Genomic DNA, 25508 nt, shown 5'->3' on the forward strand with positions numbered 1-25508 from the left:
ATCAAATGCAACGATTATTAAGTCCATCAACTGTTTTAAAAGGTGAATGAGATAGAAGGTTGGAGAGGAGGGAGAGTGTGTGGTGTAGGGGCAGAGCGAGGGGAGAGTGGAGTATTTCCAGTCTGTGGGGAGTATTGCCAGCCTTTCTGTGGGGAGTACTGCCAGCCTCTCTGTGGGGAGTACTGCCAGCCTCTCTGTGGGGAGCATTGCCAGCCTCTCTGTGGGGAGTATTGCCAGCCTCTCTGTGGGGAGTATTGCCAGCCTCTCTGTGGGCAGCATTGCCAGCCTCTCTGTGCGGGAACATTGCCAGCCTCTCTGTCGGGAGTATTGCCAGCCTCTCTGTGGGGAGCATTGCCAGCCTCTCTGTGTGGGGGGGGGTATTGCCAGCCTCTCTGTGGGGAGTATTGCCAGCCTCTCTGTGGGGGGTATTGCCAGCCTCTCTGTGGGGGGTATTGCCAGCCTCTCTGTGGGGAGCATTGCCAGCCTCTCTGTGGGGGAGCATTGCCAGCCTCTCTGTGGGCAGCATTGCCAGCCTCTCTGTGGGCAGCATTGCCAGCCTCTCTGTGGGGAGCATTGCCAGCCTCTCTGTGGGGGCTATTGCCAGCCTCTCTGTGGGGGAGCATTGCCAGCCTCTCTGTGGGGAGTATTGCCAGCCTCTCTGTGGGCAGTATTGCCAGCCTCTCTGTGGGGAGTATTGCCAGCCTCTCTGTGGGCAGCATTGCCAGCCTCTCTGTGGGCAGCATTGCCAGCCTCTCTGTGGGGGGTATTGCCAGCCTCTCTGTGTGGGGGGAGCATTGCCAGCCTCTCTGTGTGGGGGGAGCATTGCCAGCCTCTCTGTGGGGAGCATTGCCAGCCTCTCTGTGTGGGGGGAGCATTGCCAGCCTCTCTGTGTGGGGGGAGCATTGCCAGCCTCTCTGTGTGGGGAGCATTGCCAGCCTCTCTGTGGGGAGCATTGCCAGCCTCTCTGTGTGGGGGGGGGGGCATTGCCAGCCTCTCTGTGTGGGGGGAGCATTGCCAGCCTCTCTGTGTGGGGGGAGCATTGCCAGCCTCTCTGTGTGGGGGGAGCATTGCCAGCCTCTCTGTGTGTGAGTTGCATTGCCAGCCTCTCTGTGTGTGGGCAGCATTGCCAGCCTCTCTGTGTGGGGGGAGCATTGCCAGCCTCTCTGTGTGGGGGGAGCATTGCCAGCCTCTCTGTGTGGGGGGAGCATTGCCAGCCTCTCTGTGTGGGGGGAGCATTGCCAGCCTCTCTGTGTGGGGGGAGCATTGCCAGCCTCTCTGTGTGTGGGCAGCATTGCCAGCCTCTCTCTGTGTGTGGGGGGGGGGGGGGGTATTGCCAGCCTCTCTGTGTGTGAGTTGCATTGCCAGTCTTACCTGAGAGCTTCTCCAGTGGAGCTCTCTAATCTGATTCCCTGCATTGCCAACTTCTTTTTTTCTGTGTGTGTGTGTGTGGGGCAGCATTGCCACTCTCTCTCTCTCTCTCTCTCTGTTGGTGTGAGTGCATATTGCCTGGGCGGGTACCAGTTTGCCTGGCTGCCTGAGCAGGCAGGAGGGGCTGGTTGGCTTCACTGCAGTTTGGGGAGCGGCAGTAGATGTGTTGAGTGGCTGAGAGCAGCTGCAGGACAGTGAGCTCCACCTGAGCTCCCCCTTGCCCCCCCCCCTGGCCTGCCTGGTACTGTCCTGCCTGGCACTGCCCTGCCTGGCACTGTCCTGCCTGGCACTGCCCTGCCTGGCACTGCCCTGCCTGGCACTGTCCTGCCTGGCACTGCCCTGCCTGGCACTGTCCTGCCTGGCACTGCCCTGCCTGGCACTGCCCTGCCTGGTACTGTCCTACCTGGCACTGCCCTGCCTGGCACTGTCCTGCCTGGCACTGCCCTGCCTGGCACTGTCCTGCCTGGTACTACCCTGCCTGGCACTGCCCTGCCTGCTGTGCAGGTCAGCAGAGGAGGGTCTGGACTGACTGAGAGAGAGAGAGAGAGAGAGAGAGCAACAGGTGAGGTGCAACAAGTCTCAAACTAAACTTTCTGGTTCTGTGTGAGAGGTCATTATTGTGTGTTACAGTACTTTTATTTATTGGGGCATTCCTTTCATTGTGCCTATATCTGGTCTCAACCCCTTCCTCCCTCCCTCACTCCCTCCCTCACCCTCATACCCCCTCCTCCCCCCCACCCAGATTCTGCTTTTTAATCATCTTTTCTTTTTCCAGTCTCTCTTTCAAAAGCTATCACACGTTCTGCTTTTCAAATAGTGTCTCCCACAACACGTCTGGGTGTAAATTCCATTCTCCTGAGCTCTGGGTTGGGTTTCTGGTGATGATTTTCCAACTGGAAACCTGTGTTAATGAGAGTCTGAAATCATTCTGACCTGAAAAAAGTTACCTGAAAGCTCCCCCCACCCCTCCCCACCCCCCCACTGGAGCTCTTTCCCCAACGTGTCTGTGTTGGAGCTCTCTACTGTAATCCCAACCCCTTGGTCTTTTCATAGATCCACAACAAATATTTATTCAATGATTGATTTATATGTGAGAAACCTTGCGCAAGATCGGACAGGGAAGCTGTGTGGCGTGTTCTGTATTACAGTAATCCTTGCCTTTCACGTAATGGCTTTCAAGTCGCGGGGATGCTTCAAAACCCTTTCGCTTTGTAATGACTGTGTATTTTCTGGGTGAACGCGACCGACAATTTGCACACAGGAATGTCACACCAACGGGCAGGAAGCCAGTGACCAATTTTATCTGGGGAATTGTTGGTCAGGACACCGGGAGAGAGGAACTCTCTTCGGGTTTTGAATCGTGTCGTGGGTTATTTAACGTCCGCCCGAACAAGACACGGACGGGGCCTCGGATTAACGTCTGAGCCGAAGGACGGTGCCTGCGACAATCCAGCACTCCCCCGGCACTGCACTGCACTATCAGACTAGACTGTGAGCTCCAAGTCCCCGATATGGTGCTTGAACCCACAACCTTCTGCCTGAGAGAGAGTGTAGAGTAACTCTGTATCGCATGTGCCATGTAGTGTGTGTCATATTGTACAATGCTGTTTGGTGTGTGCTGTTTAACATGTGCAGGATTGTACAGTAACTCTGTGCAGCATGTGCTACGTGGCGTGTGCCATATTGTACTCCGTGGAGCGTGTGCTGATTAGCGTGCGCAGGATGGTACATGTGAACGGTGTTCATGTTGGGGCGTGTTGCGCTCACGGCCGCAGGGCCGCAGGGCGAGTTGCTGCGATGCTGTTATGCTAGTTTTTCCATCAGCGTTAAAGACAGCCTTTGATCTTGTTCAACTCGTTCCCAGTCTGTCAACATTGACTTGATGACTGCTCACCCTAGCCCAGGGTCCCCATAACCACACCACACTGAACAGTCAGACACACATCTCCCTCCAGCTTCCGCCCACACTCCCTCCCTCCCTCCCTCCCTCCCTCATTTCTGTTCTTCCTCACTACACTGTCTCTCGCACACGCAACACACACACTCAGATACACCAAGAGAGTAGAACAAAGCACATAGGTTCAGAGTGTAACGTGCAATTTTAGGACAGACAGCATAAAGTATTTCTATTCAGAGGGTAATTAATGAACGGAACAGGTTATTAGGAACCTGTTTTTTACCCGAGTCCAGCATCCTGGTTGCGGTTATCACACGATCACAAAATTGGTTCAAATGAAGACCATTTGGCCCAACTCATCTCTTTCCCCCATCCTCGCCCCATCACAGCACCGAGCTGCTTTTAAATGAGTCCAGAATCCTGGCCTCAGCCACCCTTCCTGGCAATCTGTTCCAGTTGTTAATTAACAACAAATTCACTTTCACATCGGGAGGATATCCCAAGGTGCTCGACAGTCAAAGATTAGCACCTGAACTGGGGGTTGGGATTAGGAGGGGTGGAGAGCAGCCAGGGTGGGGGTAAGAGGGTGATGGAAGGCCCTGTTGAAGGATGCAAGTGAGGGCAAAGGGACTGTGGGGTGGGGGCAGAGAGGCTGAAGACCCGTCCGCCAATAGTAGGGAGGACAGTGCAGGGGACACGAAGCAGGCCGAAGCCAGCTGAGTGGAGGGAGCGGACGGGTTGATATGGGGTCAGCAGGTCACAGAGGTAGAGAGGTGCAAAGCCACGGAGGGCTTTGAAGGCGAGGACGAGGATTTTGAACTCTATCCTCTGGGGATGGGGAGCTAGTGTAGCCAGGTGAGGGTGGGGTCCTAGGGTCACGAAAACTTCCTGGTTTATGTCTATAATAATAATTTAAAAAAACTTGCATTTGATAGAACGCCTTATCACGTCTTCGACACGTCTCGAAGCACTTCAGAGAATGTACTGTAAAGTGTAGAGACTGTATATTTTGTGGGCAAAACATGGCAGGCAATTGTGCGGATTGAGTGACCAAATTTTTTTTAAGGGATTATTCCCCCCTTTTTATGTCTCTCCTGAAATTGCCCTTTGAAACTCCAAACCTACGTCCTCTTGTTCTACCGTCTCGGTGCACCCTAAAGATTGAGCTGGGTTTATTTTTTCAGTCTGATTTTATATGATCCCCTCTGTGTCCTCTTCTCTCAAGACTGAAAGCCCTTCACTTGTCTCGGGGTTGCTTGACTTTAAGATCCTCACACTTGTCTTCAAATCCCTTCATGCCCTGGCACCTCCCTACCTCTCCGACTTATTCCCCACCTACTACCTACTGCCTCCACTGGACTGGCTCTGGCCTTCTGCTTGTCACTCATGCCCTCCATTCCATCATTGGTGCCCACACTTTCAGCCATTATGTTCCCAAACTCTAGAACATTCTCTCTCAACCCCTCCACCTTGCTCCCTCCTTCCCCATCTTCAGGTCGCAGCTGAAGACCTTATTCTTTGACTGTATTTACAGTCACCTCCCCCCCTCCCTCCAGCTCGGTGTCGGGCTCTGCCTCTGCCAAGCTCTCTGCGACGCTACTCTCGGTGAGGGGTGCTATATAAATGCAAGTTGTTGTTGTTGTGGGTGCTCATAGCTCGTAACTCTTAATACTGGGGATCAACCTTGTCGCTCCCATAGTGCTCTCCCATCCATAGAGTGCTTGTGTTTCTTCTTCTTAATTCCTGTGTGTAGTACTTTGCATTAATCTGCATTTGCCAGTTGTCATACCAGTTGTCATATATACATACTCTTTCCAGCTCTTTGTTAGACCTTTGCTACCTCCTCTGATTCCACATTTACCCCCAACTTGGTGTCACCTGCAAAAACAAAAATTTTTACACTGGGGCTGCAAATCTAGGTCATTAGTATAAATGAGGAACAGGAGGGCTCCCATTACAGACCCCAGAGGCACTCTGATTAATACCTCTCCCCCATTGTGACCTCTGCTCTCCTAACAAAGACCCTCTGCTCCTTTCCCTCAGCCAATTCTGAATTAATGGAGCTTTACTCTGTTGTGCAGAGGGAGCTTTACTGTGTCTCTAACCCTGACCTGAGAATATGGACAGGACAGTATGGAGGGAGCTTTACTCTATCTCTAACCCGTGTTGTCACTAATGGGGGTGATAGGTTCATGGAGCCTGGGACAGGAGAGGACATGAACTGTAGAGTTTATTGGTGGATTGTCAGCCAGGATACCAGAACAAACTCTATTCTCTTTCTGATTAGGCAGATGGGGCCTCGGTTTAACGCCTATCACCCTCATCCTATCAGTTAAATCCCTCCACAGTCTCATCCATCCATGCCTCTGTGACCTCCTTCCTTCAACCCTACTGACCCAATTATTCCCTTTGTGTGTGTGAGTGTGTGCGCGTGTATATATATGTATATTCATGCATATGTGTATGCATGCATGTCCACATGTGTAAATGTGTGCGCGCGTATGTATGTGTATTTGCGTATATATGTGTATGTAAACACTCGCACATGTGTGCACGGTGTAGGCTGCAGCCAGAGTCTGGCTCATCGGCTGGACCTGGAAGGGCAGACCAGTCAATGGGGGCAGGGAGTCATCCCACTCAGCAACTGTTAATAACAATAATAAAAATCCTTACATTTGATATAGCACCTTATCACGACTTTGAGACATCTCAAAGCGCTTCACAGAATATACAGTAATTGACTGTACATTTTGTGGGTGAAATACTGCAGCCAATTGCACACAGCAGGGTCCCACAAACAGTCTTGGATTGAGTGACCAATTTATTTATATTTGAAGGAATTATTTATTACCCTCGGGATTGTTAACCCTGCAAGCCAAAGCCCTAATGGGTAGGGTGGTCCCAGCTGGACAAGCAGCGAAAAAGCTTGCCAGACAGTGCTATGAATGGCAAGCTATGCCGTTTTAACTGGTTAAGACACACGCTATGGGGTCCCCAAGCCTTGGCTCTTGCCAACCTGCGCCTAATAATCTCCAGAATTGGGTGAGCAGGATGCATCCTTCCAGGGAGAGAGAGGGCATTCCATTCCGACAATCTATCTCTGGGATTTCCGTGTGTAGGTGGGAGGCAGGGAATTCTCAGTTTGGTTTGGATCCTCTTAAGCACGGAGATGGGTTTCTGCGTGTGTCAGACACCCGGCTGACCAAAAACAAACACCACTTGCAGCTGGCGTGAGGTGTTGTTCACTGATGACGCTGAGCATCAACTGATCAGGAATAACCTGAGGGATCTTCTCTCCAGCAACTCACTCAGATAGCATTCCAAAGATCAAAGGTTGCAAGTGACTCACTGTTGCTGGTCTGTCAATTACTCTCAGCCTTTAAACTGGGAGGGAGTGCTTCCTGTCAAGAGTTTAACCCATTCACCCCTCGTTTGCACAACCCATGTCAGGGACTTTAAAACTCCTCCAAACCAAGGTCCCGTCTGCGCCTGTTCGGTTGGACATTAAAGATCCCACTGCACATTTCAACGAGATGAACGACAGCAACAAATTAATAGTAATTTTATTTTATTATTATTAAATTACACTCGTATAGCGCCCTTCACATCGGAAAGATGTCACAGGGAGCTGGACAGTCAGGGGATTTGGACCCGAGCTGGGAGTTGGGGTCAGAAGGGGAGGGGGGGGGGGCAGGGTGGGGGTGGGAGGGTGGCCGGACGCACGGTCGAAGAGGAAGGTCTTCAGACAGAACTTGAATGAGGCAAGAGAGAGAGTGAGGCTGAGGGATTGCGGGATAGCGCCTTGGGACGTCCTCCTGACGTGAAAGGCGCTTTATAAATGGAATCTTGTTGTTGTTGTTGTTGATAGAGTTCCAGAGTGTGGGGGCAGAGATACTGAATGTCTGACTGCCAATGGTGGGCCGGGAGATGTGGGGGACCTGAAGCAGTCCAGTGTCCACCGAGCAGAGGGACCGGACAGGCTGATATGAGGTTATGAGTCGGAGAGGTGGTGGGGAGCAAGACCGTAGAGAGCTTTGTAAGTGAGAATAAGGGTTTTATACTTGATTCTCTGAGGTATGGGGAGCCAGTGAAGCCCCGGCAGGAACGGGACTGATAGGTTCCCAGAGCCTGGTGCAGGAGAGGACACGAGTTGCAGAGTTCTGAATAATCTTCAGCTTGTGAAGGGAAGAGTTGGGGAGTTCAGCGAGCAGGCAGTTGGCGTAGTCAAGCTGGGACGTAATAAAAGCGTGGATGAGGGTCTCGGAGGGAGGGAATTTCTCTCTCCCTGTGTCCTGGCCAACAATCCTATCCCAAATAATGACTGATTGCGGGGTTTTGCTGTGCGCAAATTGGTTGCCCCATTCGCCTACAGAAACACAGTCACTGCACTTTACAGTAAACCCTGTGAGATGTCTCAATAAGGATTATTCTAAATGGAGTCCAGTAGCAGATTGGTTAGAGTGCTCACAAGTGAGAGGACCTGGGTTCTATTCCTGGGAGGGGCAAAATCTTAAGCAATTTTCCTTACTCCACACGCCTCTGTTTACTTAGCAGTAATAATAATAATAATAATCCTCGCATTTGATATAGCGCTTTTCACGTCGGGAGGACGTCCCAAAGCGCTTCACAGAATACACTGTAAAGTGAATTGACTGTATACAGTAAATAGGAACCCGGTTGCAAGTCGATTGGCTGATTGCTTTCCTGGGGTAAAATATACAGTTACCACACTTTACAACAAACGGAGTCCTGTATCGGATTAGTTAGAGCACTCACCTCGCAAGCGAAAGGACCTGGGTTTAATGGGGGTTTAAAGGGACCTCGGCCGAAGACGTTTCTTTTCAACCGCGCCTTTGGTCACCTTCCTCCCCCTCCCCTTCGCTCGGCCCCGGGATCCGTTACTGTGAAGCGCTCTGTGATGCCGTCCGGTGTGGAGGGCGCTATATAAATCCAAGTTGTTGTTGTTAATTCCTGGTCAAAGCAAAACCTTAGGCAAGTTTCTTTACTCCACACGTTAGTTACCTAGCAGTAAGTAGGAACCCGGTTGTTAGTTGATTGGCAGACCCTAATATTCTCTGAGAGAAAAATGTGGATACTCAATCGAGGACTGTTTGTGGGACAATGTTGTGCGTAATTGGCTGCCACATTTCACCCATAAAATAAACAGCCTAGTCACTTTAAGGTATTTTCTATGAACAACGTTCTGAGGCTTTATATCAAATGCAAGGATTATTATTATCATCATAAAAGTAAAATATAGAAACAATGCCATTCCTTTCTGTAGATAAGGATCCTCGGCTATTCCTCAACATCCCTTCATTGGGATTCCCACCCTTTCTCTCTCTATAGATTATAGAAAAACATTACCTCTGACCAACTGTCCCTCCCAGCTGTGCTCTTGGTTGGGCATTGAGCTCAAAGTCCCCGCACGTGAGATTCAAATCATATTCATTTGCAGCTCATGATGTTTTTGGCAGGTGAAGCAATCTGGAGTTCACCTAATCCGACCTATCTTGTGACCATAGCAACAGGCCCTTCACAAATGACTGTCCTAGACCCACCCTGTCCCACCCACTTGCTTAGTAACAGACTTGATTCCACTAGTCCCATATCGAGCTCAGCGGGCTCCGGTCAGCTCCGAGACCAGCCGCCAGCCCACCATTGGCATTTGGACCTTTAGCCTCTCTCCCCCACCTGTCGGAACTCCATCCCACAGTCCCTTCACTTCGCTTCCTCTCTCGCCTCCTTCGTGGCCTATCTCAAGACCCTCCTCTTCGACCGAGCCTTGGTTCACCTCCTCCCCCTAACCTCCCTGCCCTCCACCCCTCCTCATCCCAACCCCCAGCTCGGGTCCAAATCCCTGACTGTCCAGCGCCTTGGATCATCCTCCTGACGTAAAAGGTACCGTACAAATGTAATTTGTTGTTGTCGTGACTGAGCGTCAGGCTGGGAGAATCGGATTGATTGAGAGTGAGACTATCAGGCTGAAAGTGGGTGTGACGGGGTCAGACCGGGCAGGGTGGGGCTAATCTCAGTCCTTGTTAACACATCAACGCGGTGTCACAATATCTGAATGACATTCCTCTCTGTGGACTCCACCCTGGTTTCAGTTTAGCAATGATACAAGAATGAGCTGCCGGTTGGGTGTCCCTCGCAGAAAGCACTGGGGAGGAATGCCGTTCGCCTGGCCTGCAAACTATTTATAGAACAGGTGCCGATGGTAACAGGCGATTATTCAGGTCTGAAGTGAAATGAGAGAAACTGGGGCTTTTTTCTTCACCGGAGCTGAGAAGGAAAACGATCTGATCAAGGTCTGCCAGATTAGCAAAGATTACCACAGGGCAAACAGTGATCGATTATTTTACTGCTCAAAAGGTCCACTGGGAGAAGCCCCATTTTAAGACAGGCAATAAAATAACTAAAGGGGAGGTTTCCTTTTGAATTTGCCATGTGCTTGGATTTTGTTTTGCTCAGCCGGATGTCTGACACATGCAGAAACCCATCACCGTGCTGAAGAGTATCCAAACCACACTGAGAATGCCATGTCTCCCACCTACACATGGAAATCCCAGAGACAGATTCTTGTAATGGAATACGCTCTCTCTCCCTGGAGGGACACATCCTGTTTACCTAATTCCAAAGAGTACCTCTCCAACCTACTATCCCTCTACCTACCTGCCCGTACCCTCCGTTCCTCTGGCTCCGGTCTGCTCCACATCCCCCGCCCCAACCGCCCTACCATCGGTGGCCGGGCCTTCAGCCTCTCGGCTCTGGAACTCTATCCCCCAGTGCCTTCGCCACCTCCTCCCTTTCCTCCTTCAAGGCCGGTCTCAAGACCTTTCTCTTTGACCGTGCCTTCAGCTCCCCTCTCGACTCTCTACCCCTTCCTCGCTCCCTCCCTTCACTCCCCTCCCCCTGACCATTTCCCCCCAATGCTCGGGTCCTGACCCAACTGTACAGCGCCTTGGGACGTCCTCCTGACGTGAAAGGCGCTCTATAAATGGAATCTTGTTGTTGTTGTTGTTGTTATTGGGTGCAGGTTGGCAAGAGCCAAGGCTTGGAGACCCCAGAGTGTGCGTTGGGGTAACTGCTGGAGTCTGACCAGCTAAAACCGCATAGCTTGCCATTGATATCACTGTCTGGCAAACTTTCCCGCTGCTTGTCCAGCCAGGACCACCCTACCGGTTAGGGCTTTGGCTTGCAGGGTTAAGGGGAGCTGAGTGGGAAGACTCCCTGAGCCAGGGACTGGTCTGCTCTTCCAGGTCCTGCCAGACGTGCTGTGCTGTCATCAGCAGTGCCTTGGAGCAAATGAGACCCACCTGGCTCAGGAACCGGACTATCGAGACCACCACAAAGGGCTCGATTCCAACATTCCACTGCCAAAGATGTCACCTTGGAGCCAGTTCAGCTCCAAGGAGATAGACATTAATTGGTCTTTTGACATCCAACAAATGTGGGTTTGAGCCCTCACTAGGTGGATGGTACACACCAGGAACTCCCTGAGAGCCTCCCGGTGGGCAACACAGCTCAGTGTGAAATGCATGAGAGCATTGCCTCCACCTTCCTGCCTACGCTCGGGCACACATCCGCTCCCATTGAGCGATGGTTCCACCAGTCGGAAGTGCAGCTTTGAGCAGTACCTCTCGCCTCTCTCAAACCAATCAAGGTGGATTCCAAATGCTGGACGGTTCACAAACTCGGAGTCCTGGTAGCACCTTCCAGCAGCTGTTGCCCCAAGCCTATGAGTTTCCTTTTTTTGGGAGGTCAGCCGAGTGTCTGACACGTGCGGAAACCCACCATCACGCTTAAGAGTATCCAAACCGAGCTGAGAATTCCACGCCTCCCACCTACACATGGAAATCCCAGAGATAGACTGTTGGAATGGACAGCGCTCTCTCTCTCTCTCACTCCCTGAAGGGATGCATCCTGCTTACCTAATTCTGGAAAGTCTTAGGCACAGATTGACAAGAGCCGAGGCTTGGGGACCCCAGAGAGAAAGCTGCTATACGAATGTAATTTGTTGTGTACTCTTGCATACACAAGAGTTGGGGCTCCCTCACTGGGTGACTGTGCAGTCGCTGAGTACGCAGAGTGAGACTTGCTCGCTGTGTGCCCAGGGAGCAGGAGGAGCTGGGGAACAGGAAGTGAGTTGAGAGATCTGGAATTCCGAGCAGGGAATGACAGGACCGGGCAGAGATCTGGGTGTGGTCGCTCCAGCCTCACAGAGGACTTTCATTCAGCTCAGACACTTAACACGCCCTCATGATAAACTGGCTTTAAAATGCTCATTAATGACTACGCCTCTTTGTTTGGAAGGTAAGCAGGGTCTCCTCAGGGCTAAAGCAACTCCAAGGTAACACGCTCGACAACTGAAGATCAGAATTGAGCCCACCTTCTGTGGCGGTCTCCAGTCTGGTTTCTGACCCAGGCAGATCCGCAGTACCCCAGGGCACTGCTGATGACATGGGGCATATCCAGCCTGGCTCATTGGCAGGACTCGGAAGGGCAGACCGGTCACCCTGCGGGAAAGCTTGCCAGACAGCGATATCAATGGTTTCAGATGCTTAGACTCCAGTGGTTACTCTAACGCACAACAAGCCTTTGCTCTCGTCAACCTGCGCTGATACTCTCCGGAGTTAGAAAAGCAAGGTGTGCCTCTCTGGGCAGAGAGCGTACTCCATTCCAGAATTTGAGAAATTTCCGTGTGATGGTGGCAAGATACGTGATACTCTGGTTCCGCCTTCCTCCCTCCCTCCATCCCTCCATCAGCCCTACGTTTACTACACTGTGGCGTCCCGTAGGGCAGTGGTTAGCGCACTTGCCTTGCAGGCGAGAGGACCTGGGTTCAATTCACGGGCAGGCAAGTTTCCTTACTCTTCCGTTAAGTAATTAGGAATTTGGTTGTTAGTCGATTGGCGGATTGCTTTCCAGGGTTAACAACCCTTCTCCCCCGCGCCCCCCCCCACCACAAAAAAAATGTGGCCGCTCAATCCACGACTGTTTGCGGGGCACTGTGGTGAGCAATTGACGGCGGCGTTTCGCCCACAGTAATCCACTTCCCGATCAATTCTGCGAAGGGGCCTTGGGACGTGTGAACGACGTGATAAGGGCTCTATCTATCTCAAATGCGAGGATTATTATTCCCGTCACTACTCCACGTCTACCTTCCGCTTCGACCGTGCTTACGACCGCCGCCCCCACCCCTCCCCCCTCCCCCCCCGGCTCGGAGTCGGGCTCCGCCACCGTTAAGCACTCCGAGACCCTACCCTGCGTGGCGGGCGCGCTGCAAGTGCGAGTTGTTGTTGTTGTTGTGAGGTGGCGGAACTGCAATCTCGGTTCCGATTGCCGGAGACGGTGTGAAGAGTGGGGGCCACGTTCCCCCGCGGCTCTGCGGAGTGGCGGACACCCGCGCGCGGTCAGCTCCCAGTCTGGAAGGCTGTCTCCTGGTCGAGGGTTTCTTTCCCCATTTTTGTTGGGGGGGGAACGACGTGTTACATTTGCAGAAATGGGGCGTAAAAAATGAGGGGGAACAGAGACTAGAATTTTCTGCAAAATCCCCATCTCTGAGAGTCAAACTCTCCGACTCTGCGCTCTCTCTCTCTCTCTCTCTCTCTGTATCTCTCTGACTGTTTGATGGAATCTTTTTGCTGTGGGTGGGGGGGGGGGGGTAGTCCTGCCTTCCGGGGTGCTGTGTCCTGTCACCCACACCCTCCTGGGAGTGGCCACACCAACCCCTCCCCTCCGGATGTGGATCGCAAGGATCGTCCCGGTGTTGGAGCGCTGACTCCCCGATCCCGGTGTGTGTGGGGGTGGGGGTGGGGTATGTGTGTGTGGGGGGGGGGTGTGGGGGGTGTGTGTGGGTGGGGGGGTGTGGGTGGGGGAGAGGGGTTAGGAGTATAACCTGAGATGAGGGCAGAGCCGTAACAAGGTGTTGGTTTCGCTGCTTTCACTGAGAACTGGGCGGCGGCTCAGGTGTGTTACCTGTGTGTGTGTGTGTGTGTGTGAGAGAGACTTACCTGTGTGTGTGTGTGTGTGTGTGTGAGAGAGAGACTTACCTGTGTGTGTGTGTGAGAGAGACTTACCTGTGTGTGTGAGAGAGAGAGTTACCTGTGTGTGTGTGTGTGTGTGTGTGAGAGTTACCTGTGTGTGTGTGAGAGACTTACCTGTGTGTGTGTGTGTGAGAGAGACTTACCTGTGTGTGTGAGAGAGAGAGTTAGTGTGTGTGTGTGTGTGTGAGAGAGAGTTACCTGTGTGTGTGTGTGAGAGAGAGAGTTACCTGTGTGTGTGTGAGAGACTTACCTGTGTGTGTGTGAGAGAGAGACTTACCTGTGTGTGTGTGTGAGAGAGAGAGAGAGTTACCTGTGTGTGTGTGTGTGTGTGTTTGAGAGAGAGTTACCTGTGTGTGTGTGTGTGAGAGAGAGAGACTTACCTGTGTGTGTGTGTGAGAGAGAGAGAGACTTACCTGTGTGTGTGTGTGAGAGAGAGTTACCTGTGTGTGTGTGAGAGACTTACCTGTGTGTGTGTGTGTGAGAGACTTACCTGTGTGTGTGTGTGTGAGAGAGAGACTTACCTGTATGTGTGTGTGAGAGAGAGAGAGACTTACCTGTGTGTGTGTGTGAGAGAGAGTTACCTGTGTGTGTGTGAGAGACTTACCTGTGTGTGTGTGTGTGAGAGAGAGACTTACCTGTATGTGTGTGTGAGAGAGAGAGAGACTTACCTGTGTGTGTGTGTGTGTGTGTGAACCATTTGTGTGTTTCAGGACCTTGGAATGTCCTCTGAACGTGAAGGCCGCTAAACAAATACAATTTGTTGTCATTGTGTGTAAGTTACTTGTGAGAGTGTGAAGTTGAATTAACTCAACAGTGCTGTCCCCAGGTGCGCGTGTGGGTGTGCATTGTATCTGTGCGAGTGTGGTGTTGACTAACACGGGTGCGATGTGCCCAGATGTGGGCACAGCACTCCGGGACGCTACCCTGCGCGAAGGGTGCTCTGAAAATGCAAGTTGTTGTGTGTATATTTGTGTGTGTGTGTTTGTCAGTGTTTCTGTGTGTGTGTGTGTGTGCACGTGCGTTAGTCAGTTACATAGGAACAGGAGGAGGCCATTCAGCCCTTCGAGCCTGTTCCGCCATTTAATTAGATCGTGGCCGATCTGTACCTCAACTAATACTTTCAATTCCAATTTCCCGTTTTCTCCCCATATCCCTTAAATCGCTGACCTACCAACAATCTATCAACAGTTGTGTGTGTGTGTTTGCCAGTGTGTGTGTGCATTTTACCTGCGGGAATGTGGCATTGACTAACCCAGGTGTGCTGTGCCCAGGTGTGCTGTGCCCAGGTGTGGTGTGGACGGAGTGGTTGGCCACGCGGCTATGGCTCGGCGCTCGCAGTGCTCCTCCCTGGGGGAGATGCTGAACGACCCCAATTATGTGCCCCCGCACTACAAGGAGTATTACCGGCTGGCCATCGACGTGCTGGCCGAGCAGGGCATAGACTCTTACTACCACTTTCTGGCCGATGAGCGGCAGGTGGAGTTCCTCAGCACCAGTGAGATCGAGCACATCAATAAACACCTGCGTAAGCCCGCAAGGGCCCTGGACGAGGAGCCACACAGCCAGAGCGATTACAACGAGTCGGACTCATCGGGCACCTACTGGCCGGTCCACACAGACATCGACGCCCCCGCCCTGGACCTGGGCTGGCCTGACATCGGCAGGTACAGGGAGCCCTCCGACGTCACCATCTTCGTGCACCCACCGGCTCCGGACACACTGAGCATCAAAGAGGAGGCACGCAGGCTGATCCGTTCCGCTAATCAGGTACACGGGGCAGAGGATGCCGGTCACAGGGCACGGAACCTGGTCCAACCAGGGGCTCCTTTGGGTTCTGGGGTCAATGTCCCTACTTAAGAGCATCCAAACCGAGCTGAGAATTTCATGCCTCCCACCTACACATGGAAATCCCAGAGATAGATTGTTGGAATGGAATGCGCTCTCTCTCTCTCCCTGGAGAGACACATCCTGTTTACCTAATTCCAGAAAGTATTAGGCGCAGGTTGGCAAGAACCAAGGCTTGGGGGACCCCAGAGTGTTGCTTTGGGGTAACCGCTGGAGTCTAACCAGCTAAAACTGTGTAGCTTGCCAGTCTGTCAGCACTTTGAGCTCAGTCCAGGTTGACACTCCAGTGCAGTGCTGGGGGAGTGTTCCAGTGTCGGAGGTGCCGTCCTTTGGGTGAGATGTTAAACCGAGGTCCTGTCTGTGTCCTGTTGGGGCGGGTGTCAAAGATCCACAACATTGCTGGAAAAGAGGAAAGAGTTTCTCCTGGTGTTCCAGTGACGATCTCCAGGTTAACCCCCCCACTCTAGGCTCCGTGTAGGTGTTGCGTGCAGTGTTTTCCCATGAACGCACACCAGACCTATTTATAATCCTTGCATTTGATACAACGCCCAAAACTCTGGAACTCCCTCCCTCAATCCCTTCGCCTCGCCCCTCTTTCCCCCTTTTCAGGTTGCACCTGAAGACCTTCCTCTTTGACCGTGCCTACGGTCACCTTCCCCCGCCCCCTGGCTCGCGCCAGTGTTAAGCGCTCTGGGACGCCCTGTCGTGGAGAACGCTATATAAATGTAAGTCGTTGTTGAGATATTATTTCCTGAAGAAATCTTATCTAATTTGTTCCTTGAAAGATTCAACACTTTCTGCTTGGACTGGAACCCTGGGCAGCCTGTTCCATGCATTTACTGCTCGCTCAGTGAAGTAGTATTTCCGCAGATTTGTTCTGTATTTAATCGCAGGCCGTGTCCTCTGGTTCTACTGTTCCACCGGAAGTGGAACCTTTAACCCAAACCAACATCAAGATAAAACAGCGTAACATGGTCTGCATTATGTAGTCAATAAGATTCTGGGCTGAAACTTGTGAAGTCAAGGATACAATACAATACAAAATGAGATTTGTACAGCGCCTTTCACATCGGGAGGACGTCCCAAGGCACTGGACAGTCAGGGGTTTGGACCCAAGTGGGTGGGGGGTTGGACCGTGGAGTGGGGGATTGGGTTAAGGGAGGATGGAGGAAAGGAGGGTGGCCAAAGGCACGATCAAAGGGGAGGGTCTTGAGACGTTCCTGGAAGGAGGCAAGGCAGGGAATGAAGAAGGGAATGTGGGATGGAATCATTGTAGTGATTTGTGCAGGGGAAGTGGCTGCGGGGAGGGAGGGCTCCAGCTTACAATGGACCTTGCTGTCCTTGAAGAGATGATAATGACCAAATGCCTTTTGGCTGCAAGGCAGTGTCCTACCTCTTGCAGTGCACCCTGGAGGTTGGAGTCAGCTTCACAGAAGGCATCTGTTGTTGCTGCTGTTGTATGTTGTTTACCTGTTGTCTGCCCCACAGGTCGTGGCCATTGTAATGGACATGTTCACTGACATTGACATCTTTGAGGAGCTGGTGCAGGTGGCAAATCGAGGTGTGCCCGTCTACGTGCTCCTGGATGAGCTGCACGCTCACCAATTCCAGGACATGGTGAAGAAATGTCAGGTCAATCTCAGTGTGATCCAGGTGAGAATCTCAGTCATACTGGTGTCCTGTAGTGTATTGGTTAGAGCACTCGCCTCGCAAGCGAGAGGACCTGTGTTCGATTCCCGGGCAGGGCGAAACATTAGGCAAGTTTCCTTACTCAACATGCCTCTGTTTACCTAGCAGTAAGTAGGAACCCGGTTGTTAGTCGATTGGTGGATCGCTTTTTCATGGGTTTTAGTCCCTTAAAAAATAATAGTAATAATTTTACGACTCAATCCACGACTGTTTGTGGGTTATTGCTGTGTGCAATTGGATGCCGCGTTTCTATATTCTTTTGAAGCGCTTTTGAGACATCTCGAAGACGTGATAAGGTGCTATATCAAATGCAAGGATTATTATCGTTATTAAAACACAAAATTGTATTTGTATAATGCCTTCCATGTCCCAAGGGACTATCAAATGCACGGATTATCGTTATAACGCCACTCCCTTTCCACCAGTGACTCATTCCCTGTTTGCAGTCTAACCGGTGAGCTGGGTGGCTGTAAGTGTGGATGGACACTGCCTGGTTGTGTAGTGGATGTAGGGATGGCTCAGGTTCTGGGTCTACTCAGCTCATTCATTCTCCTCCCAGGGTTGAGGAGGCTTCAATAACATTCGCCTTACCTAGCATGGATGTGATCGCTCGGGCCCTTATCCTTTCCTATCTCGCCACTATCTTTCTCTCTCTCTCTCTGTGTCTCTCTCTCTCCATGCTCTTTTCCCCTCTCACTGCACGCTCTCTCTCTAACTCTCTCTCCACACTCTTTTCCCCTCTCTATCTCTCTCTCTCTAGCCACACTTTTTCCCCTCTCCCTTTTCTCTCTCTCTCTCTCTCTCAATAACCTCCGCTTCCCTCTCCACACCCTCTTTTTCTCTCTCTCTGGCTCTCCACACCCTCTACATCTCTCTCTCCTCTACACACTCCCTCTCTCTCTCCACATCCTCCTCTCTCTCCCTCTCTCTCTTCACACCATCTCTCTTTTTCTTCACACCATCCCCATTTCTCTCTCTTTTTTTCTCCACACTGTCGCAGGAGAGAGAAACTCCCTTTTCTTTCCCAATAGCGGAATGAAAATGATGGAGTCCTGTTGCATAATGGTTAGAGAACTTAACCTCGCAAGCGAGAGGATCCGGGTTTGATTTGATTCCCAAGCAGGGCGAAACCTTAAGCAAGTTTCCTTACTTTCTGTGTACCTAGCAGTAAGTAGGAACCCGGTTGTTAATTGATTAGCAAATTCCTTTCCGGGAGCAATAATAATAATAATAATAATCCTTGCATTTGATATAGAGCTTTTCACGTCGGGAGGACATCCCAAAGCTCTTCACAGAACACACTGTAATGTGAATTGACTGTATATTTGTGGGCGAACGCGGCAGCCAATTGCGCACAGCAATGTCCCACAAACAGTCGTAGATTGAAAATGACCAATTTATTATTGTTTTTGGTTTTGGAGGGATTATTATTAGGCTCTGTGTGGAGTAAGGAAACTTGCCCAAGGTTTCGCCTTCTGATGGAATTGAACTCAGGTCTCTCGCTTGCAAAGCGAGTGCTCTAACCACTGAGCTACAGGACTCCACTGTGCACAATTGGTTGTGCATTTTGTCCACAAAATATACAGTCCACATTTACAATATATTCTGTGAAGCGTCTTGAGACGTCTCGATGACATGATAAGGCGCTATATCAAATGCGAAGATTATTTTTTACTATTGGAGCACGTGGGGTCTTTAATGTCCAGCTGACCAGAAAGATGGGAGCTGTGTGGAGCTGCTGTTTTGCTCCACATACCTGTGCCCTATGTTTTCCCTTTCCAAATATTTCTCTAATCTTTGAGTAAATTCTCTAGCTGCTCCCTGGCAAGGAGCCGCCCACCAGCCAATCATAAATGTTTCATCTTGCTGACGTCAGCCTTGCTTTACCGCCCAAGAGCTATCTCTGGCCAATTTACTGAATCATTTTCTTAATTAGGAAATCGCACAAACCTGGAGCTCTCTACTCTAATCTCATTCCCTCTCCCCATCGTGTCTGTGCTGGTGCTCGCTCCCCCACTAGAGCTCTCTACTCTAATCCCATTCTTTCATCTCTTTCCCCCTTTTCAATATTTTTTAATGTTGTTCCCTCTTTAAATATTTATGCAATTTCCTTTTGAGTGTTATTCTGGTCTGAATAGCCACTTGTGCTGAACTGTTCCATGTTCTAATAACCTCCAGGTTAGAATGTTTCTTTCCTGCATTGCCGGAAACTCCGTCCTTGGGATGAGATGAGAGATTAAACTGAGGTCTCCTCTGTACCTCTTCATGTGCATGTCAAAGATCCCATGGCACCATTCGAGAAGAGAGTTTCTCTCTCCCAGTATCCTGGCCAACAATCCCCAGATAGAATTGATCATTTCACTCCATGACTGCTTGTGGAACATTGCTGTGCCAAATTGACTGCTGCATTGGCCTACAAATACTGTCACTACACTTTACAGTGGATCCTGTGAAGCACTTTCAGACATTTCGACATCAAACGGTTTTACATTAAATTCAAGAATCCTCATTCTATAATTTATTGTGATGCCCTCCCTCCCCTAGAGCTCTCCCACTGACTCTCCTGAGCTCATAATACCAATAATCCTTACATTTGATATTACGCCTTATCACATCATTGTGATATCTCAAAAGCACTTCAAAGGGTATACTGTAAAGCGGATAGACATTGTGGCCGAAACGTGGCAGCCAGTTATTCACAGTTGTCCTCCACACAAGGTCATGGATTGAGTGACCAACATTTATCCTTCAATCGACGGACAACCAGGTTTCTACTAACTGCTGGATAAACAGAGGCGTGTGGAGTAAGGAAGCTTCCCTACGGTTTTGCCTTACCCAGGAATTGAACCCAGGCCCTCTTGCTTGCCCCCCACCCCCCGAGCCCCACTGAACCCCTCGAGCCTCAGGTGTGTGATCTGTGCTGACGCTGTGTGTTCTGCCTCCAGTTTATGAGGGTGCGGACTGTCCAAGGCCAGACATACTTCTGCAGGTCTGGCATGTCCTTCCACGGCAACTTGATGGAGCGCTTTGTGCTGATCGACTGCCTCGTGGTGCTGTCCGGCTCCTACAGGTACGCACATGTATGCGTGTGTGTGCTTTCGGGTCTCTATCCCATGTTCAGGGTGCTATATAAATACAAGTTGTTGTTGCTTTCCGCTCACTGCCATTTCTCTCCCGGCACACACACACACACACACACACATTTTCGTATTTTTCCTTTTCAAATATTTCTCACTCTATCTACCTTTCTCTCCCTCTCTCCCTCACACTCTCTGTGTCTGGGTCTTGTGCCCGGCTTGGCCACAATCACCTCCGAGACCAAAGGTTGTGAGTCCTTCTCTGCTCATTCCTCTACTGCTGCCCTCTCTCTCTCTCTCTCTCTAGGTCTCCAGACTAAATATAAGTTGTGAAACTCTTCAAGACAACTCTGGGGTGAAAGTATTGTGTGTGTGTGTATATTTGTCTGTCTGTCTCTGTCTATCTGTCTGCCTGACTGCCAGAGATGTCTAATTAAGCACTCTGGGATGATACCCTGCTTAAGGGCCGTTATATAAATGGAAGTTGCTGTTGTCTCAACGACGTGATAAGGCGCTTTATTAGAAGCGTGGATTATAATGGACAGCTCTCTGATGTCTGATTGAGGTCCCTCCTCCTCTTCTCCGCAGTTTCATGTGGTCCTTCGAGAAGATCCACCGCAGTATGGTGCACCGCTTCCAGGGCGAGCTGGTGAACATCTTTGATGAAGAATTCCGTATCCTCTTCGCCCAGTCCAGCCCCCTGCCCGGAGTGGAGAGCATAATGCCAAAGATGGAGAGCTACTATGCGGTCCAACCTTACGAGCCCCGTTACAGGAAGCGCCCCACCCTGAGCTTCCTCCACCACCAGGAAGACCAGCATTCCCAAAACTCGGGTTTCTCCTGGGGGGAGGTGGACCCGGACAGACCCCTCCGCTCCTTCCGAAGGGATGAGGCATTCAGGCAGACCATGGAGGGGGTCACCAACCAGGGCTACACCAGGGCCCAGTTCGCCCAGCGCTTCGAGCAGCAGAAATTCCAGTTCGACCCCACGTCACGTGCTATCCTGAGGTCCAAGAAGATGGAGATGGACTCCTACAAGAGACAGAGCTATGCCGAGGGCACGTACGAGAGCTACTCAACTGCCAGAGAGCTGCAGTTGTCCCGACGGGGCGAGCTCTTTGACGAAATGGACTCCAGGTCCGAGCGATTGGAGGGAGACAGGATGCTGCCCCTGGAGAGGAACTGGGCCAGAGATGGACTCCTGTCCCTGGAGAAGAAACCTTTTGGACAGGATCTATTTGACCGAATAAGATCCAACCATCAAGGACTACGCCAGCATGAGGACATTACCGATCCTTACCTGGAGGACTTTGAGATGCGCTCCAGGCTGAGGCAGGGGTCGGGTGACCGTAGGCTGATGGATGATGACCAGTTTGCTGTGGACGTACCCAAGAGGCCTAGCATCGGGCAGACCTATGCCTGCCTGAAATCGCCTACCCAGACATCAGTCCTCGATCAGAAACTGATTTTCCAGGAGTCGGTATTGAAGAAGGGGGATGATCACCAAACCAAGCAAGGTCTCAGGAGTTGGAGGATAGGTTCCTACCTCAGTGCCTACCAGGATGAAAGTCAGGAGGGGATGGAGGAAGGAAGTCACTTCTCCTCTGTATTCCAGGGCTTCGAGGATGAGGCGCCCCCCAACCCGGGCAAGATGAGACCTTCCTTTGAAAGGGACTTCATCTACCAATCCAGCAGTTACCTTCAGAACATGAGGGCCTGGAAAACCACCCGCACTGCTGATCAGTCAGGCTCACCTGAGCAAGGGGCTGAGGAGCAGGAGACAACGCTGATGAAACAAGAGTCCATGAGGAGCAAGATCAACCCGCTGCTGCAGAGAGGCTCCCGGCTCCGCTCCTCTCTCATCTTCAACTCCTCCAAAATTGAGCAGCACAGCCCGAGAGGCAAGAGCGGCTTCTCCAGCGTCCAGGAGCAGATCCAAGGCCAGGAGACGCAAGAGAAATCCGAGACGTCCGGTCCAAAGCCGGTTGACGGAGGAGTCAAGGCCATCAAGCCCCAGACTGGAGAGGTGTCTGCAGGGAAAATCCCGAGCAACAGGACGCAGAACAATAAGCCCTCAGAAACCCACCAGGCCTCTAACCTAGTCATCAGCAGCTTAGAGAAAGTGAGGAACAAAGAGCAGCTGCAGCTCAGCAAGAAGGTTCTAGACGCCATTCAGAAATTAGACCAGGAAAAGCCAGCGGTAAAGGAAGTGAAGAAGGCTGAATTGGGCCCGACCCAAAAGAATGGCACTATCGCTCCAGAAAAGCCATCTCAGGACCACAGATTTCCAACTGAAACCAAGCCCGAAACCAAGCAGTCCTCTGCCCAGGAACCAGTTTCCAAGCCGAATCTCAATGAGAGTCTGAAATGTTCCTTGGAGTCCATCAAGTCTCGGAGTAGAGCATCCTCCACCAACATAGTGGAGCCAGCCACCGATACCTACGGCTCGACCGTGTCTCTGGACACTGGGTTGAACTCCGAGTTGGCGAAAAGCAAGGACCAGGGAGTTTTGGACTTGTCGCACAGGAGTTCCTTCAGAATGAAAAACTTCCTAAACTTCTCCGGTGAGAAAAAGCCCAAGGAGGAGGCAAGTAATCCAAGTGGGAGTCAGCCATCGCCTCTTGTCACCGGTGGGGAGAAGACCACCGCCACAGCTGCCGAGGTGACCTCGCCCAGTGCAGAGGAGAAACCTCAGAAATCTCCAACCCCGGCGGCGGGAGTCAAGGCCAGCCAGAGTTTCTCTGGTAGCCGGTTTGCCAGCAACGTGAAATACAGCAGCAACTTGCGTGATGACACCAAAGTCATCCTGGAGCAGATCTCTGCCCACAACCAGAGCCGAGGGGAGATGCACAGAGCCCTGCAGCCCGGGCACGGGGAACCGGCCAATTCCCTGAGTCCCCCTGTGGACCACCAACCCCTGAGCCCATCGGCCAAGTCACCCCCAGAGCCAACGAGCTCCAGCCCGGAGAGCCAACAGGAGACCAAAGGCCAGGTGGAGAGGGACATTCTCATCAAGAGGATGGACAGCATCCGCAAGGAGAAGAGAGTCTACAGCAGGTTCGAGGTCTTCTACAAGAAGGAGGACAAGACACAGTCCAGCTCGTCCACCCAGCAGCAGGACGGGGCCAGCCAGGCATCACTGGAAGCTGAGAAGAGAAAACATGCAAAGTTTATTCCCCGATTTTTCGGGAACCTAAAGCGTTTCTAAGGGTTGTGGACTCCATCCTGCCTCGCAGTGAGGTGGACTCCAGGGTGGATGTGTTGGATGTGGGAGCAGAGTGGGAGGTCACATCCCGCCCTGCTCGCTCACTGGACTTGAACACATTAAATAGACTCCGGAGAGACGGGATCATGAGCCCTACCAGGGAGGGCTGGGACCGGGACACTGGGATGATCGGCCAGGGAACGTCGGGAACCGAGACACCGGGATTACCGGCTGGGGAGCGTTGGGACTGGAACGCTGGGAGAGATCACTATGTGGAGATAATCCAAGTCCCGACATGGGACTTGAACCCGCAACTTTCTGACTCAGAGGCGAGAGAGATACCAATGAGCCAGGCTGACAGGAGATTCTGTCTTTCCAGATGATACGTTAAACGAGATCCCCTCTGCCTGCTCAGGCAGACATCAAAGATCCCACAGCATTATTGGGAAAGAGAAGGGAGTTTTTCTCCCTGTGTCTTGACCAATAATCCCCCAAATAAAATCAGTCACTCACTTCCATTCCCTGCTCCTTCCTCCATCATGTCTATTTAAATGGAGTTGAGATAAAGATCAGCCATGATCTAGTAGACAGACCGCCAGGAAGGTGGAAGGCAAACTAGATGGACTTTGGTCTTTTATTGTCTAGCATTTCTTATGTTCTTATGTAGGAGGCTTGAGGGGCTGAATAGCCTTCTCCTGTCCTATATTCGTAATCTGGTGCTCGCTTCATTCCTAGAGCTCTGTTTCCATTCCCTGCTATCTCCCCCGCCCCCCCCCGTCATGTCTTTGCTGATGCTCACTCCTCCACTGGAGCTCTCTGCTCTCATCTCATTCCCCTGCACTTGCACTTTCTCCATCGGGTTCTGTGTTGGTGCTCGCTCACTCTCCCAGGGAAGCTCTATTTCATTCCCATTAATTTGTAAGGGGGAATAGGACCTTGTTAAGGTTTGCTGGTCAGGAAGAGGTGATCTGTAACTTGTGAAGCACTTTGAGATGTTCTCCTGTGTGAAGGAGCTGTACAAATGCAAGTTGTATCCTTCCAGTGAGTGGCTGGACGATGGGAGCTCGGTAATAAAGGAATGGACAGTGAGCAGCTGAACTCTGTTTGGCTTCCAGTACACGTAGAGAATGATCTGAATTACACATTTTGTGCTGGCTCCACAAATGCACAGTAACACTTACACGCACACTCATTCTCTTTGTAAACCAATAGTTGATGTTAGGAGCTGTGGTCAGACCCCATCTGGAGTACTGCGTTCAATTTTGGGCACTGCACTTAGGAAAGATATATTGGCCCTGAAGGGGGTGCAGTGCAGATACACTAAAATGATGCCAGGGATAAAAGAGTTAAAATTATGAGGAAAGTTTGCACAACCTTGGTCTGTATTCCCCTGAGTTTAAAAGGTTGGGGGGGTGATCTGATTGAGGTATTTAAAATGATAAAGAGGTTCGATAGGGTAGAAACTAATTCCTCTGGTGGGAGAATCATTCCCCCAAAATGCTGTGGATGCTGGATCCATTCACGTTATCAAGACTCTGGTGGATAGATTGTTGTTAGGTCAGGGTATCAAGGGATAATAATATGGGGCAAAGGTAAGTATTTGGAGTTGAGGTACAGATCAGCCATGATCTAATAAAATGGTGCAACAGGCTCGAAGGGCTGAATGGCCTACTTCTGTTCCTACATTCCTAGGATCTCTTTTGTTCTCTCTGTATATCAATGGTCAGTACTAGGACCCCTCTTTCTCCATCTCGCTCTCTCCCTCTCTCATAGATCAAAATAATGCGTTTGGATGAAGAAGGGCCTTCAGCCCATCCAGGATGCTACCCCACGTGAAGGGCGCTATGTAAATGCAAGTTGGTGTATCTGATCTCAACCTTCCAGACTACCCACCCAACTCTCCTGGCCTCAACCACCCTTCCTTGGGAACCTGCTCCAATATATTGACAATCCTCTGAGTAAAGGAAAATTTCTTGGTATCTCCTGTTGAACAATAGCCCATTTGTATTTTGCATGATCATAAACTCCAGGCTATCCGCAGTGGGAATGTATCACAGTCACCACAGATGATCAGCTCTACAATACACTGTACAGCTTTGGCTATCATCTTGGATTCTTCAGCGTGTTGAAATTACTTTTTTTAAACACTTGTTCTTTAAGGAATGTTGTTAAAATATACTTTTAAATATCACTTTGTTCCCCCTACAAAAATCTATAATAATGATAATAATGCTTGCATTTGACATAGCGCCTTATCATTTGAGATGTCTCAAAGGTCTTCACAGAATATATTGACTGTGTATTTGTGAGCAAAACAT

General features: G+C 51.0%; 1 protein-coding gene across 3 annotated transcripts; it reads left to right on the top strand.

Moving 5' to 3' along the window:
* Positions 1-1961: 1961 nt before the first annotated feature.
* Positions 1962-23660, top strand: fam83hb (family with sequence similarity 83 member Hb). Of its 3 annotated transcripts, none has more exons than XM_007895047.2 (5): positions 1962-1990; positions 14646-15141; positions 16708-16872; positions 19854-19978; positions 20574-23660. In XM_007895047.2, exons 2-5 carry the CDS (start codon positions 14695-14697, stop codon positions 23191-23193), a joined length of 3357 nt encoding a protein of 1118 aa, XP_007893238.1. In that variant the 5' UTR covers positions 1962-1990; positions 14646-14694; the 3' UTR covers positions 23194-23660. The 3 variants fall into 3 exon arrangements, with proteins under 3 accessions (XP_007893238.1, XP_007893237.1, XP_007893236.1); XM_007895046.2 differs by lacking the exon at positions 1962-1990 and adding an exon at positions 13081-13122; XM_007895045.2 differs by lacking the exon at positions 1962-1990 and adding an exon at positions 13186-13297.
* Positions 23661-25508: the final 1848 nt, after the last annotated feature.

The sequence above is a fragment of the Callorhinchus milii genome, unplaced genomic scaffold (genome assembly GCF_018977255.1).
Source record: "Callorhinchus milii isolate IMCB2004 unplaced genomic scaffold, IMCB_Cmil_1.0 Scaffold2, whole genome shotgun sequence".
Taxonomy (NCBI): Eukaryota; Metazoa; Chordata; class Chondrichthyes; order Chimaeriformes; family Callorhinchidae; genus Callorhinchus; species Callorhinchus milii.